At 48.3% G+C, this 15,393-nt stretch overlaps 3 protein-coding genes across 3 annotated transcripts; 2 read left to right on the top strand and 1 right to left on the bottom strand.

Moving 5' to 3' along the window:
* Position 1: 1 nt before the first annotated feature.
* On the bottom strand, positions 2–4,621 carry GGS22DRAFT_139406 (Pkinase-domain-containing protein). Its single transcript, XM_047958675.1, has 2 exons — positions 692–4,621; positions 2–636 (listed from the first exon to the last, which is right to left on the bottom strand). The coding sequence occupies exons 1-2, from the start codon at positions 3,907–3,909 to the stop codon at positions 360–362; spliced, it is 3,495 nt and encodes a 1,164-aa protein (XP_047818968.1). The 5' UTR covers positions 3,910–4,621; the 3' UTR covers positions 2–359.
* Positions 4,622–9,248: 4,627 nt separating this feature from the next.
* On the top strand, positions 9,249–11,668 carry GGS22DRAFT_139389 (uncharacterized protein). Its single transcript, XM_047958673.1, has 4 exons — positions 9,249–9,636; positions 9,695–9,855; positions 9,912–10,288; positions 10,341–11,668. Exons 1-4 carry the CDS (start codon positions 9,350–9,352, stop codon positions 11,499–11,501), a joined length of 1,986 nt encoding a protein of 661 aa, XP_047818967.1. The 5' UTR covers positions 9,249–9,349; the 3' UTR covers positions 11,502–11,668.
* Positions 11,669–12,535: 867 nt separating this feature from the next.
* Positions 12,536–15,267, top strand: GGS22DRAFT_139378 (ABC1-domain-containing protein). Its single transcript, XM_047958672.1, has one exon. The coding sequence runs from the start codon at positions 12,826–12,828 to the stop codon at positions 15,139–15,141; it is 2,316 nt and encodes a 771-aa protein (XP_047818966.1). The 5' UTR covers positions 12,536–12,825; the 3' UTR covers positions 15,142–15,267.
* The last annotated feature ends 126 nt before the right edge of the window (positions 15,268–15,393 follow it).

Here is a 15,393-nt window from a genome sequence, read left to right as displayed (position 1 = left end):
AGTAAAGCCATTTATGTTTAATACTCCATTTCACTATCAAAGCCGCCGAATTACGTAAGCGTACATATTGATGTGAATTATCCCCTCTCGCCAGCTCTTGGTGTCCATGCGCAATGCGTTGTAATTCCTCCTACCGTAAAATGGCCATAGATCCGCCAAGCGCCGACAGCGCCTGTCCAGGGGACCAGTCTTTGTACAAATGGCCTTTTACTACCTCTTAGTTGGGAATATGAACCGCCACTCTTCTCTGCCATTATCTAGGAAAAGCATGTAAATCGTCTTAGAGAATCCGAATATTAGACTCCGGATGAACAGAGGCTAAGAATCCCGTAAGGTTTCTGTGAGGTTGCCGACACGTCCTACTCTGTCACAGCCTCACTCACTACAGGCTCGCCGGACTGTATAGCGGTGGAACTAGAAGCCCGATCTAGCTGAGGTGGTTTTCCGTCAACATGAGGACGTTTGCTTTCTCGTTGGGAATCGTGTGTAGACGATGGCCTTTTCCTATCCTTATCACGGCTGCCACCTTCCTTGGAGGCAGCAGCAGCACGCCGTGCATCTCGATCCTGCTTCTCCTTTTCTCGGCGTAGCGCCTTTGACTCAAATTCATGCCATTCACCTTCAAGTTCTTGGAGTCTGATGAAAAATTAGCATATCTACAAAGACAGGGTGATATATGACATGTACTTACTCAACTGCTTGCCTAGGCGGCGGCTGCTCCGTCGTGAAATAAGGATGCTCCAGGACCTCGGCTGCAGATGGACGCTTCACCGGATCGTACTGGAACATGGCAGCAAGCAAGTCAAAGGCAGCTGCCGGGACTCGTTCTTTGTACTTCTCCGCGAAGACATTAGGTCGCCGATAGCTAGGTCTCAGTAATTCAAACCAAGGCATGTCGACAAGACCAGGCCAATCAACCTTATTCGGCGTACCAAGTATGGCATATATCTTTTCTAACTGATTGATCTCTCCGCCGTCACCTGGATAAATTGCATGGCGTGTGAATATCTCTACCATGACACAAGCTGCGCTCCAGATGTCCACGGCGGCACCATATTGTGTCTCACCCAGTAATAGCTCGGGAGATCTATACCAGATGGTGATGACCCGATTTGTGTAATCGAGTTGGTGATGTTTGGCGTAGAAGCGAGCCAGGCCGAAATCTGCCAGTTTCAAAACTCCATCGCTGCTAACCAAGATGTTTGCCGCCTTAATATCGCGGTGTAGCACGCCTCGTTTGTGTAGATAATCTAGACCCTCAAATAGCTGTAGTGCGAGGTGTTTTTTCTGCGCAGCATCAAGTTTGTACGATGGATGGTTTAATAGGCCGGTCAGATCATGAGACAGATATTCGAAAACCATGAAGCAGTCATTCTTCTCAACCATCACTTCTTGTAGGTTGACGACGTTCGGATGCTTCAAGGACTGTAGCAACTTGATTTCTCGAACTGCGGTAACGGGGAAGCCATCTCGTTCACCTTCCATGCGTATCTTTTTCAAAGCAACGAGCTTGTTGGTGTACACGTGAAGCCCCTTGAAGACTTTACCATACGTGCCAGATCCCACGACCGACTCGTTGCCAGGCTTTCTGAAAAATACTGAATCGGATGCTGCAAGATGAGGTGGTAATTCGGGTCTGGGTTTCAGCCTACGCTGTATTCTCTTCACCTTCCTCGTCTTCGGAGGCTCGGGCGGACCTCTGTTGGCATGGTAATCTGATCTTGCTCTCGCAGAAGCAGGCTCTCTAGGTGTGTCTCTCGGCAAGTCTCGATCTCGATCTCTATCCCGATGCCGGTCCCGCTCTCGGTTCCTGTCACGATCGCGATCACGATGATCTCGGTCTCGGTCGCGGTCTCGCTCTCTGTCTCGCTCATCGGAAAGTACGAGTGGTTCCTTTTTAGGAGCCGTGTTGAATTTCTGCGAAATTTCAGGCTTGGGGGTCGCAACCGGAGCCTTATTCGCGGCTTTGAAAGCGAAGCTGAACTTCGAACTTGCGGGGCCTGTGGGGGCGGTGGGCGGAGGTCGAGGTGGTGGCATCTGTTCGTTAGCATTCTTTTCCGTCAAGTCTTCGTTATGGAGAGTCCTAGACGTCCGAGTTGTGTTATCATCGTCATCCTCTTCCTCTTTTGGCCCGGAAAATTCGGACTGATTCGACGTAGCATGGTGTGGGCTATGATGCCGAGGAGTGTTATCCCCAGATTGGCCGGAGACTCCCCTACCAGTACCTGATGATCGTGGGGTGACTTCGGGGCCTACCACGTTTCGGTAGCCACCTCGAGCAGGATGTGAGCTACCTCGAAAACTTCCCCTAGAAAAATTACGGCCGCGAGAGTAAGATTGCGAAGGCCCGGTGGGTGGGTGCGGTGGTGATTGGCTTGAGACATGATGACCCGAGGGGCCAGTAGGCGGACCATGGCTACTTTGAGGACGTTGCGTAGGGTGCTGGCTAAATTTGTTATGAGAATGTGACTTTCGTCTGGAACGCTTTGGTTGACTGTACCTATGAGGCGAGTTTTGACGTTGGTTACCCCATCTACCATTACCATAAGGCGATTGCGACATCGGTGATTCATGAAAAGAGGAGCCCGAATTAGGCCGTGTAGGTGAGTGGGCGGATCGACGGTCATTATGCTGAGAGTTTCCGGGGCGAGTCGGAGGTATTTGGGCACTAGTACTAGAGCCGCTTCTGTTCTCTAGTCGTCTAGACATGTTGACTTCGATACTGTTTGCACCAGATGCCAAGTGACCCCCTGGGGGGAATCTTACGTCTTCCCGATATTTGCCCTTTTTACGAGACCGACGAGAGCCACGCTCTCTGGGTGATCGAGGCGGAAAATCGGGCCTGGGATGCTCCAAGGAAGATCGACGAGAACGTGACCCAGCTTCTGATGAACCGGGATGCGGTCCGTCAAGTGGCCGAGTAGGTGAATGGGCGTGCGAAAAAGACGATCGTCGTGAGCTAGATAGCGGCGAGTGACTCCGATCTCGAGTTTGAGAGTCCCCACGTGGGTTAGGTAAGGGGAGAAGGGGAGTATCACGTTCGGGGTTTCCTTCATCAGGCGGCGAACGGCTACGCTGGCGATGTCGATGCGGCTCGGAAGGATCGCTTCGGTCGGCGTGTTTAGGTCGTGGGTCGTCGTATTGAGGCGAGGGGGACCGCCTTCGAGGGGGTGGCGGGATTGAATTTTTCAGCTGATCCCTCTCCGCCCTCTCCGCCTTCTCTGCCCGCTCTGTTCGACGTCGACGGTCCCGCTCACGCTCTCGCCTAGATTTTTTCGGGCGCGTGGGTGGGAAAGGTAAAGGACTTCGACTCCTACGACGTTTCCTTGATGCTGGCGAAAAAGATCGGCCTCTTGGACCGCGGCTCGCGTAATCGTTGCGTCTAGGACCGTGTCGAGGAGATGTGGGTATGTTGTGATGCTTATCCTGTTCAAATTTCTCACCGCGACCTTCCCACTGGTGGCGATCTTTGGCCTCGCGCGAGCCGTCGCCCTCCAAGTTTTTACCACGATCTTGCGATCGTCCACGTTGACTTACATCTGGCTTGCGGGGCCTGTCATTCTGCTGAGAAGGTGCTTCGTCGCGACTGTCTCTACCCCTGCTACCGTGGGCTCCTGGACGTCGAGAATTGGGTGAGGGAGACCGAAATGCAAATGGTCTAGAATGCGAATTACTAGCTGAGACTCGGCGATCTAAATCAGACCTATCACGATCCCTACGATCGCGGACGCGGTCGCGGTCGTCGTTATCGTAGCCTTTACTTCTTTGATCGTGTTTCATTGCAGCATCTCGTGAACGATCCCGGGATCCAAATTTGTTGTTGTTTGGAGTTGGGGCTGAAGTTGGTGATGGAGGACCAGGCTTGCTGGGATACCGACTCATTACTGGATCCATGTCGGCATCGCTCATTTTGGTATTGTACCTAGTAGTGACAGAGTAGGTACACTGAGTACACTGAATAGGTACACTGATTAGGTAGTGCCAATACCACTGTCAGTGGCTGGAGAACCGCTAAACGAGTGCTAGCCAGCCCGTCAGAGAAAACGGTAAAATTATGTCTCCGAGAAGGACATGGGTCAGGCCACCTCAGCAGCCTCGTTGATCGATGGTCGAGAGTTGATTGATAAAAGTACAGACAGCTAGAATCGTTAAATGTGATGTGCGAGCACTTCTATTGCCCTGTCTGCACATGTGCCCCGCAAAAGCTGGTATTGGTTGGTGTGCGAGGATTTGATGAAAAATAATTCGAGGTTAAGACGACGCGACGAAAGGCCGACAAAAAGTGTACAGGCGGTTTAGGCGGCTTTGTCCTCTGTCTTTTTGCTCCAGGGCTCAAGGGCTGTGTGTGGTTGGAAAGGTAGGTGTAAAAAAGTAATAAAGTTACCGGGGGTAGTAGCTTTGTTGCTCTTCCCGGCCCCAGAATTTTTCTGGGTCAGGTCGCGAAACTTTGGCGTGTGCCGCCCCGAGCCTTGCGGTGCAATTACCACCACAGCACCAACCCAAAATTACCTACCAGCGCCTTCCTCCCATACACTGTTGATGCACCCCTTTATCAGCAAAATTACCATCACCACCTCATACCCTAAGGTTTGAGGAGGAGAAAATAAAAATATAAAAATGGCAAATGGTAGCCATTATGACCACCATCCGATTTTTGCACCCATTCCTGTTTGAAGACTGCCGCCCAAAATAAGAGGCAGAGAAGAAGAGGAAGATGGTCGCAAGCGTAGCATACTCGAGTAAATCGAGTAATCCAGCCCCTCGAGTATTCCCGGTCGAGACCGAGAGTAAACGATTGGAAGTGTCTCAACACTTCCAAACTTATGTGCCGACTATCCTAGCATAAGTAGGAAGCTAGGCGAGTCAAGCAGCAGAACAATCCAGGCAATCTATCTACGATGAATGTATGCAATCTAAACATTCCCGCCGCCCATCATCTAGAATCCTCCTCTCCTGTTGCTATTCCGAACATCGACAAGTACTAACAACCATATCCCCAAGAATTCGGTTTCCCATTCATACTGCCTAGTAAACGGTTAGGCCGCATATAATCCTGAGCAGTATTTCTTGAATTTCCGTGACATGGTGACTGTCATGATTCCGATATTTAAAATTAGTAAAGGATTTCCTATCCGTGTCCTGGCCAATGGCAAACAAATTTGGTTGTAAATCTGCTTATTTGCCCACTGTTATTAGACAATCGATCTGGGGGCCGATCTCCCTTTAGTCAAGATGCAAATGGAAATATATTGCAAGACAAAGCCTGCTGCAGGACGGCGCTATCCTCGGCCTCTAGTCACCTAGGCTGAGGATGCCAATGCCATACAGTAGGCGATGATCAGTAGAAGCTTTAACTCACTTCGCTCCCCAGCCCAGCATGCAATTCCAATGACAGCCGAGTTTCTTACAACCTCGACGAAGGAATCCGTATACGAGGAAATATGGAACTATCTGATACTTTTGGAGATGAAGTATTCAAACCAAACTAGATCATAGGAAAAAGGTATTCTTGGTCTTGATCTAGATGAAGCCTGGTGGGGCTATAGTATCGGGGTAGAACAGCCACGAAAGGGAGTTAGGAAGCCTGGCTACCGCCGAATGTGCATAACATCATCATGCAGGTAGGTAATTTTACTACAGCTGATTAAATCTGACGAAGGGCCTGTAGTTTTGTGAGCGCTGGTGCAGTCGTTGCGAAGCGGGCTGCTGGATATCATTCTGCCAAATGATGTATGAAAGGTCAAAGCCGAGATAATATGTATTGCATCGAATCTGGTATTGGTCGATTATGTCTAACGCAAGGCGAATAATTTCCCTTGGCCATGATGAAGGTCGCTTCGATGTCAAAAAATCGTATGTTGTCGCACATTATTCGTGATGAATTTGTGAATTGAGCTCGGCTACACATTTGGCGACAGCTGACCGAAGGGCGACAAGAAATCAAGCGGGAGCTTGACATTTTCGCTAGACAGAAATCTCGCTGCAATAAATTCGGTTTACTTATCGCTTCCTCAGTAATTGAAGGCACGTCGCGAGCGAGAGGAAATTGATGGAGTAGGCGACGATAACCCCGATGGGTTCAAACGCAAATGTAAATGCAAATGCAACATCAAGGGCGGCAGGTTAGCGGTGTCGGTCGCATGCTCATACACAGATGCTCGTGCCGGTAGAGCCTCCACCGCGCAAGAAAAAAATCCATGACATTATTAATTGAGGACGGTCGCCAAAAGACGCTGCGATACAGAAGTTCATGGGAAATATCTATAGAGGCGGTGGTGATTGATTGATACGAACGGGAGGATGTTGTCTTGAGCAAGATGTGCTGGCTCTTTGTCAAAGTTGGAGAAGCAATCCGGTACAAAGTACTGAACCTTTACCTAAGCCCCACCAGGCCGTGTATATATTTTCAAATAACTGGGTTTTATACACTGTATTACATAATGCGTTCACCTTAAGGTTAAACTTTTGAATCTTGAAGAAATTGACTCTTGTTATCTCATCAATGCCCGCGTACTTTCGATTTACTACCTACCTACCTACCTACATTCAACTTCCAAGCCCTTAAAGGAATCATTCGGATATCGTTAAAATCCATGGTACCAAATTTCCATACTAATCGAATTCGATATGGAATGATTACATACTCTCAGGTAACTCTTCAGCTCCCTACCTACCTAGTCAGCATTCACTCCTAGTCAACAGCTAATATATTAAGGATGATAGGAGAGCCGGATTTCCAGAATGCTACCTACCTAGTAGGTATAGTGAGGAACCAAGCTCCCATCCTACACAGATACTCCTATTTTCTATCTCCATCTACATAACTGCCTACCTACAATTACATATCAGACTCATTCTGAAGTTCCGGTAACTAAATTTGAGGGGCTTCATAGATAAGGTCTAGATCGCTAGACCATTAACTCAACAATGCACCGTCGAGCAACCCGCGTAGGAATATACGGCCTAGCTGAAATGAAGGTAGCGATAATGTCTTTAACAGCTAAAGCCTTGTGATTCATTTTCGGTACTGATCCTCATCATTTCGGATCGACATAGTTCCTCTTTGATGCACCAACCAAATGTGATCCGAGGCACACCAAAAGTCGATAGGCTGCTTACACAGACCTGCCAAGCGCCACTCACCTCAACATCGGATAGAGGATCGGATGCCATCTCATCTCCCCGCAACCTACCAGAGTACTTACCTAAGACAAGCATCATCGTTGAAGTCAAGTTATATGGCGTAATGCTTTATCTTGATAATACGCATGCCGTAAGCCAATGTTTAGAATATCGTGCTTGTTTAGCCTACTCAACCTATATACATACGGTGTTAATAGTTTCAGTGAAACTAAACGAGGACAAATTCGTTTCACTCCCAGTGACAGAGCTGATAAAATACTGGATTTCGTTGTGCATATGTGGACCAGGCCCGATTACTCTATCTTGGGACACAGGCGAGACGCCGACTAATCAGCATCGTAAGCTTATATCAAGTTTACGCCTCCTAGTCTACTAGCTCGATAAGTAAGAAGTCTAGAAATTCCATCGTCGAATTTTCAACTCATGTTCCTTCGTCTGAAAAAATCATGGGCGGAACCCCCGCGTCAGCAGATGGTTGTATCACACACCCGCGGCGATTAGCACAAGGGGTTCCCATCACCTCTCCGTAGTCCAAGCTCGTCCATCTCTTACGAACCTCGCTTCAGAGTTTAGCCAAGCTCCGGGGAACATAAGGTATGAGCACGGATTTTATGTATGTACGTATGTATTTTAAGCTGGATCTTGATGTTACCGTTATGATCTACCGCTAAGCTTAAACATGACCATACTATCTCGAATCTGCATTCATCAAGTCTTAGATAGGCTAAGACATGCCGTCCAGTGACCACAAATAACGAACGTGCTTTCTATTTACGACATAATGAAGCGAGCCAAGAAGATACTATGTTAGTTTGGAGATAAGTCACCATCTTTCTCTCACGCGGTTCACAGGTCCGGAAATCTCGAATATCAATTAACCTCGACATGCCTACCTGTTAGTACGTACCTAAACGGTAGTAGGTAACAATGGATGCATGAAATCTACAACGCCGCATTTCCGAACCAATTCCCGTCTACTGATGGAAAACATCTAAGTAACAGGTATATACCTACCTATGTAATTATTCACCAACATAGATTTCCGTGCCGAAAAGATAGAGAAACATCGAGCCGCGCGTTGTTACAACAGTCGCCTTGAACATGTGAGAAACTAAAATAATAATAGATGATGTGCAGAGATCAGAACTGAATAGTTCTGCAAGTATGTATTATTGCGTAGTAGTGTATCGTATCGAATCCTTCCATCGATAGACTACTGATAAGTTGAGAAGAAGTTGAAGAAAAAAAGAATAGCAGGGGTTTGTCTCCGGGAAGTTTGATCCCTGGGCGCGGCAACTCCATACTAATCTAAATCGGGTTTAATGCCATCCCAAATGAGGTTTAGATCGATTGAGCCCCAACCTTATTACGATAACTTAGGGGACTTTACAAGGGACTGCGAAACCACTACACGTTCCATCTTTGCCTCATCTATCTCGACTATTCAATGCCCTCAGACGGCATCGTCGTTCTCTCGACACCAACCTCGAGCTAAGAGATTTGGCGATAACGGACGATCCTAGCTCGAATTGGTCTTGCCCGTGTACTCGGACCCCTATCGACTCATAGAATCTCGTCCAAAATGTACTTAGTGTGTTCTAGCGTCAATTAACATGGTTGATAGAAGCTTCACCAGTGTGGATTGTCCACCCACATCGAAGAGATCCAGCCAATCCCGACCCATTCTGCTTCCCAGCTTGGTTTGTGCAAGCACCAAGTAACAAGATGATGGGACCCTTGAACGTGCAGAAGAATCCGTAGGCTCGAACCCGGAGCTGTCTAGCCCGCCCAGGACGCCACAGAATGCTACCCTCTGTCTAGTCCTTCGAGGAGCTCATGTCTTATTGTCGACTTCTTTTATGCATTCTTCTAACTCTGCCATCTCCTCTGGAGGAGACTTACGGCCTGGCGCACGTTCTTCGATTCATCGGCCTACGCTGCCCGTGGCCTCTACTATCCCTTCACTTCCATTCATCTGCTGGTTCAGGAATTTGCTTTTCCTAATTTGTGAGCTGGCTCTTGTATATGGCGCGCGTCTATGTTTTCCTTTCTATCTCGTCGTCTCTTCCTCTCACACGCAAACGAACGTCACTTAATTGTTGAGCGTAACTTCATCAAGTCTCTTAGTTAGATGACTTGACCACGACGGCAGGCGACTCTTTGGCCCGAAGCCCTCGCCTGAAGCTAATCGATTACGGGTCTCACGATGTTAAACAATATGGATCACTTCCATGGCTTGAATAACTTGAACAATAGCTGGGAGACAAATTCAAGCTCGTTTGGTTATTCGAATGGGATCTATCAAGCTGCTTCTAGCGGCAACTCGACGTTTGGTGTAATCAACGAGTTTAAGTTCCTTGCCGCAAAATCAATACGAACTTCAACAATCATCCTCGCCGTTTTCAACACAATATCAGCTTTTGCAACAGCAGCCGGTATCTACTACGACTGCTATGTATCAGCAAAACGGTCAAATTCAGAAGGCAGGGGAAGGTGAGTTGCGAGGCATCTATAGGTAATCTATGATAATGATACTAACGTCTGTCCCAAGCGTCAGTGTTTTTCGATGCGTTCGAGGACCGGAAACATACCCGTTTATTTTGTCCTTGGGAATCACAATTCAGGGTATTATCTTCGCTGTTTGTCAATCATATGGCTTAAAGGGTCTCTTCATACCCGGTTGCTCCCTAATATCACAATTCATGTGGCCTGGTATGTAACATCTCATATGACAATGCGTCGATAAGCAGTATACTGATATATATCAGCGATTTTCATTGTTCCTTACATACAGCTGGTCTTCGGACTTGAAGTAACCCTCCGAGCATTCAGAAAGACACCGTTCCAACCGAGAAACAAGTGGACTGTCCTCATATGTCTCGTACTAGTCAAATGCCTTCTGTTGTGTACCGGCTTAGTCGGCTTTTTCGTTCGACCTCCAAGTTTCTGCTTTGCTTCGCTTTTCTGGTTCGTGGCAAAATGGGCAGAAGGCGGCTTCGTACTCTTACTCCTGATTTCTGTCGTTTTGGCGATTTGCAGTGTCGTCATATTCCTGAAATTAACTCGACACGCAATGATCGAGGATTCCGAACGAGTCAGTGCCTCTAGGATGGTTTACTACCTTGCACTAGCTGTTGTTACCAATGTAAGCATTCCATGTCACGTTCTCTAGACACACTCTCACTAACATCCATTAGGCATTGATTGTACCCTTCTTCATATACTTATCCTTCAAGCACCCCTTAAATGATACTGCTGGGCTGACATTGTCTATGATCTCGACCGTCGTAGCTAATGTGACTGGGCTTACGACTGGAGGCCTTCACCTATTTCTCCGATCTAGAACTATCTCTACAATCGGGCCAACGGACAAGTTGGCTGAGTACGAGCGCCAAAAGATGAAACAGCAGATTCGGATGGGGGGAACGAGCAATGCTATGGACTTCAACGGTCACATCCTTCAGCCCGTATCGGGACCCAAGTTCTCGAAAACAGAAAGTCAAGAAGATCTTGTGGGCGAAAAAGGTGGTGATGCGGAACGCGGAGAAATCATATATCCCGGGGGTCCCCAGACTTTCGGCACGAGCGTTCTAAATCCTTTACGATCCAATGCGGTGTTTAATGCGACAAATTTCTCGCCAATCCCCGAGCCTATCCCAATCCCCCCTACCCCTACGGCTAACGTACACAGCCGGAAACCATCAGCTTCCTATACCCTCTTCCCTAGCAAAAATCAAGGCAATACGGCTTCAGTTGCACTGTTGCCATCCACCGCCTACAATCCTAACCCTCAGTCAACCTTAGCTCCAAATAACTTTCCGTTCGACGATATGAATGAAGCACTCAAACCGCCCCCGTCCGTCCGAACTTGGGGCCGTCATAGACGAGATTCGTCAATGGCATCGTCTGCAACAGTCCAGATCGGTCTGCGTATCTCGAATGTTGCGGACATAGGACCATTGCCCAAATCTTCGACGGAAATCGAGCGAGAATATCCTCAATATTATCCCCAGAACGAGCTACCAGCTACTACTTACCGGCCAAGCCCTCTCGCAACTTCCAATGCGCCGAGCTCACCAGTACTACAGAGTTCTATCAAACCAAAAGATACGAGTACGAAAAACACACCACCTGTATCCGTCAATTCCGATGGAGAGGAGAGCACCCGCACTCTCAGTCCGACAGTCTATAATCCGAACAGCCCTACGAAGGCAAAGACCCCGAGTCCAAAGGGAGTCGGATTCAACGTTCCCCGAAGAGCAAATACCACGCCAATACAAGGTACTTCGACACCGCCACCAACTCGAAGCCGTGGAAACTCGAGTGGGGTTGCAGATAGCAGGTCTGATTGGATTTAACGCCCATTAGACTTGTGAGGTTCACATTATCTGCTTTTGAGGTTATAGACAAAAGATGCATCAATATGTACCACTAGAACCGTCTCTCCGCCAAGAGACTGAATCCCTTCATTAGCTTTCCTTCGACTGTTGTCATTTTTGCTTTACAAAAGCGCGGTGAACTTCGTCGTTCTCTTGTAAATTTTCTTCTTCTCTTTTTCGATTCTTACACAAGCGGCGTTCGTGTGGTTGATACGATACCAAGACAGACGCTGGACTAAGACATTTTTTTGGTTCTATTTCTATACATCTCGGGGAGGCTGGGAGGGATACAGTATCATGCATATACAGGCGTCAATCAGAAAGACGGGAGTCGCCTCCCATCTTTTTTCCATTTCCGGGTGGTTTCACAATGGGAGGGCCATTGGCTAGTATAGCCACCATCCTGTGTGAACTCGCTGGGATGCTGTACGTTGGGGGAGGCATGTTGGATTTCTCAATGACTGGATGACAAGACAAGGCTACGGGCGAAGGTGTACTTGCGAAGGAGGAGCGGACGTGGGAGACCCTAGTGGTACGGACGGTAATAGTTGCCGGAGACGATCTAGCTAGGAAATCATGATTACCCACCATAAAATCTCTAAAGCGTTTATGATGTGATTTGATGCCGTGAGTTTTGTGAATCGGCCTTATGACGTTTTCTGATCATCGACTCGTGCCGATCGAGAAACGGGGCCGAAACGGAGGGATCGACTCTCAAACCGAAATGCAAAAACCCACCATACGCCCGGTTTGGTTTGTGAAACAGCATCCGGTGGCAGCCGATACACCCTACGAGTAGGTCATGAATATCGATAACAAAATAGGATCAAATTCAATTCCGACGAGCGACAATTATAAAACCAGTCATTTCTGCATCATGCTCATGAAGCGCAAAGAGTTGTACCATACGACCCCTCCTTCTATAAAAATAGGAAACTCATAGTAAGTATTATACAGGCCAACAAGTATGAGTTCGGAGGCTTTGAAGTGCTCAAGGAAATGAATGATACATAGAAAAATTTCATAAAATCATATCGTCATGATCATTGAAGATCTGGTTACACCGTGGCTGGCGGAGGACTAACAATAGCCACAATGTGGCTTAAGCTTAGAAACCAGGTACTGAGGTACTTTCATTTTTTCGGAGCTTAGAGCTTCAATAGACCCCTTCAAAAATTGTGACGGACATATCAACCTTAAAACCCCAACTTTAGTTAAAATTCCTGGGGTGGTAATTTAAATGACGGGGCTTTAATGAGGGCATGAGGTAGATATATGCCTAATCCGCACAATCGCCGTCCCTATGAGGTTCGCGGATATCCTCATCGACTTGGCCGCTGTCGTTAAAGCATCCCGGTCCGTCGCATCGAGGCATATAGAGCTTCGAGCTCGACAGATCGACCGCTATAGCCGGACATCAAGTATTGTGCGGTCATTGAGGGAAAATCAACAAAATGATTACCCGAAGCGTCCGGAAGCAACTCATGCTACCAATTCATCAACTGATGGCGAAGAGAAATTGCATGAGAATACTTCTCACGCTGACGTGGTGACGCCGGTATCCGAGAGCATAAAATCCGATGCGAACAACTCCCCTACAAAAAATCTGCAAAATGGTGCTGCAAAGTCACCTGTAGACCAGCCAGATGTCTACCGGAACCTCTTCCAACGCACTTCTCCGAGGGAAACAGAAACTTCACAGAGCCCCTCTATGCCACATGTGCAATCGAATCAGAACGCTATTCTGGCGCAACTGAGAAAAAACGCCAATGACGCTAAAGTGCGCCACAATACCGAATCAGCTGCGTTTTCCGAAATTGATTTGTCAAAATCGAGTGCATCCCCAAGTGCTACTATTCAAGCAGACACTCCTCCAGATGTGAATGTCAACGTATTTCATACCAGTCGGGGCTCGCAGATACTAGAAGGACAAAAAGATACCATACGGGCGAATCGACCTAAGGTTCCGGCTCCATCTCCTGGATGGTTCAAAGATTTCGGCCATGGAAGTGCAAACCCCCACCTTGACGAAACCAAGGCGCCGCCTCCTATTGCTGAGAGCGCGGCGACGCAGGGAGCTCCAACCGCGAATGAAAACGTGACACATGCTGCCATAGATAAGGACGAGTCACATACTAAAGGAGAGCCTCTCAGCCAGAAAGCTGACCAAGAAATACACGCACAGACAGTCGATGAAATTTCATCCAAAGTAGAAGCAGAGACAACTATAGCACCAAGCTTAGCTACTAAAACAGAAGAGATGTTTAGCAGCGAAACATCTAAATCAACTTACGCCTTAAAGGAGTCCAGGGTCCCGTCCACTCGTCTGGGCCGGCTATGGAACTACGGGGGACTGGCTGCCGGAATGCTCGGCGGAGCTATCAGTGAAGGGTTCAGCAGAGGGTTAGGGGGTGGTAGTGAAGGCTCGGTATTGTTCAGCCCTGGAAATATGGAACGATTAGTCGCTAAGCTCTCGCGAATGAGAGGCGCGGCCCTTAAGATAGGTCAGGTGATGAGTTTTCAGGACTCTAAGATGCTCCCTGCACCGATCCGGGAGGTTCTCCAGCGAGTACAGGATCGCGCAGACTACATGCCTGCATGGCAGCGCGACAATATGCTCTCAACGAGTCTTGGACCCGAATGGCGAGACTTGTTTGACGAGTTTGAAGATAAACCGATAGCGGCGGCGTCGATTGGTCAAGTCCATCGCGCGACACTCAAATCTACGGGCGAGAAAGTCGCAGTCAAAATCCAGTTCCCCGGTGTTGCCGATTCGATTAATTCGGACTTGGATAATCTGTCTATGCTATTGACTGCATCCAAGCTGCTACCGAAGGGGCTATATCTCAACAAAACGATCGACAACGCGCGAACGGAACTTAGTTGGGAGTGTGACTACGAGCGAGAAGCAAACTGTGGGAGACGTTACCGAGATCTCTTAGCCGACGAACCGGACGTCTTCGTGGTACCCAAGATCCACGCCGCCGCCTCTGGAAAACGCGTTCTAACGATGGAGTTTATGGAAGGGATAGGCGTTACGCGCAGTAAATCCTTCGCGCAAGAACAGAAGGACTGGATTGGCACGCAGATCTTGCGGCTCTGTCTGCGCGAGATCACGGAGTTCCGCTTCATGCAGACGGATCCCAACTGGACCAACTTTCTCTACAATGCCACTACTAACAAGATCGAACTTCTCGACTTCGGCGCCTCACGAGAGTTCCTCGAGCGCTTCGTCGCGCAATACGTTAACCTGCTAGCCGCGGCCTCGCGCTCCGACCGCAAGACCATTAAGGAACTTTCCGAAAGACTGGGATATCTGACCGGCCACGAGAGCAAGACTATGCTTGATGCGCACATCGCCTCAATTCTAACACTCGCCGAACCTTTCTCTGAATCTGCGCCAAAGGTGTACGATTTCCAAGACCAGACAATCACAGACCGCGTCAAGGCGCTGATCCCCGTCATGATTAGGGAGCGGCTCAGCCCGCCGCCCGAGGAGACGTATAGTTTGCATCGGAAGCTTAGCGGCGCGTTCCTTCTTTGCGCCAGGTTGGGCAGCAGAGTGCCGTGCCGAGAGTTATTCGAGCAGGCGTTGGGGAAGATGGATGTTGTACGATAAACTAATGTACATATACTATAATTGTCTGCCTCTGTATAAAAGACCCGCGAGTTGCCATGACATAAAAGGGGAAACGGAGCATTGATAACGAGCATGGACAGGATAGCGGGAAAATGGTATCATTGATGTCTAAAGTCATAGGTAATAGATAGACCGTAGGCAGGGCATAAACCTCACGCCCGACCCAATCAAGAGAAAAAACTCCCTTCATCACCCTCATCACCACCATCGCACCCATCCTAACCATGCCCA

This window comes from Annulohypoxylon maeteangense (assembly GCF_022496945.1).
Source record: "Annulohypoxylon maeteangense strain CBS 123835 unplaced genomic scaffold GGS22scaffold_8, whole genome shotgun sequence".
In the NCBI taxonomy this organism is placed as follows: Eukaryota; Fungi; Ascomycota; class Sordariomycetes; order Xylariales; family Hypoxylaceae; genus Annulohypoxylon; species Annulohypoxylon maeteangense.
This window is presented reverse-complemented; position numbering and strand designations above follow the sequence as displayed.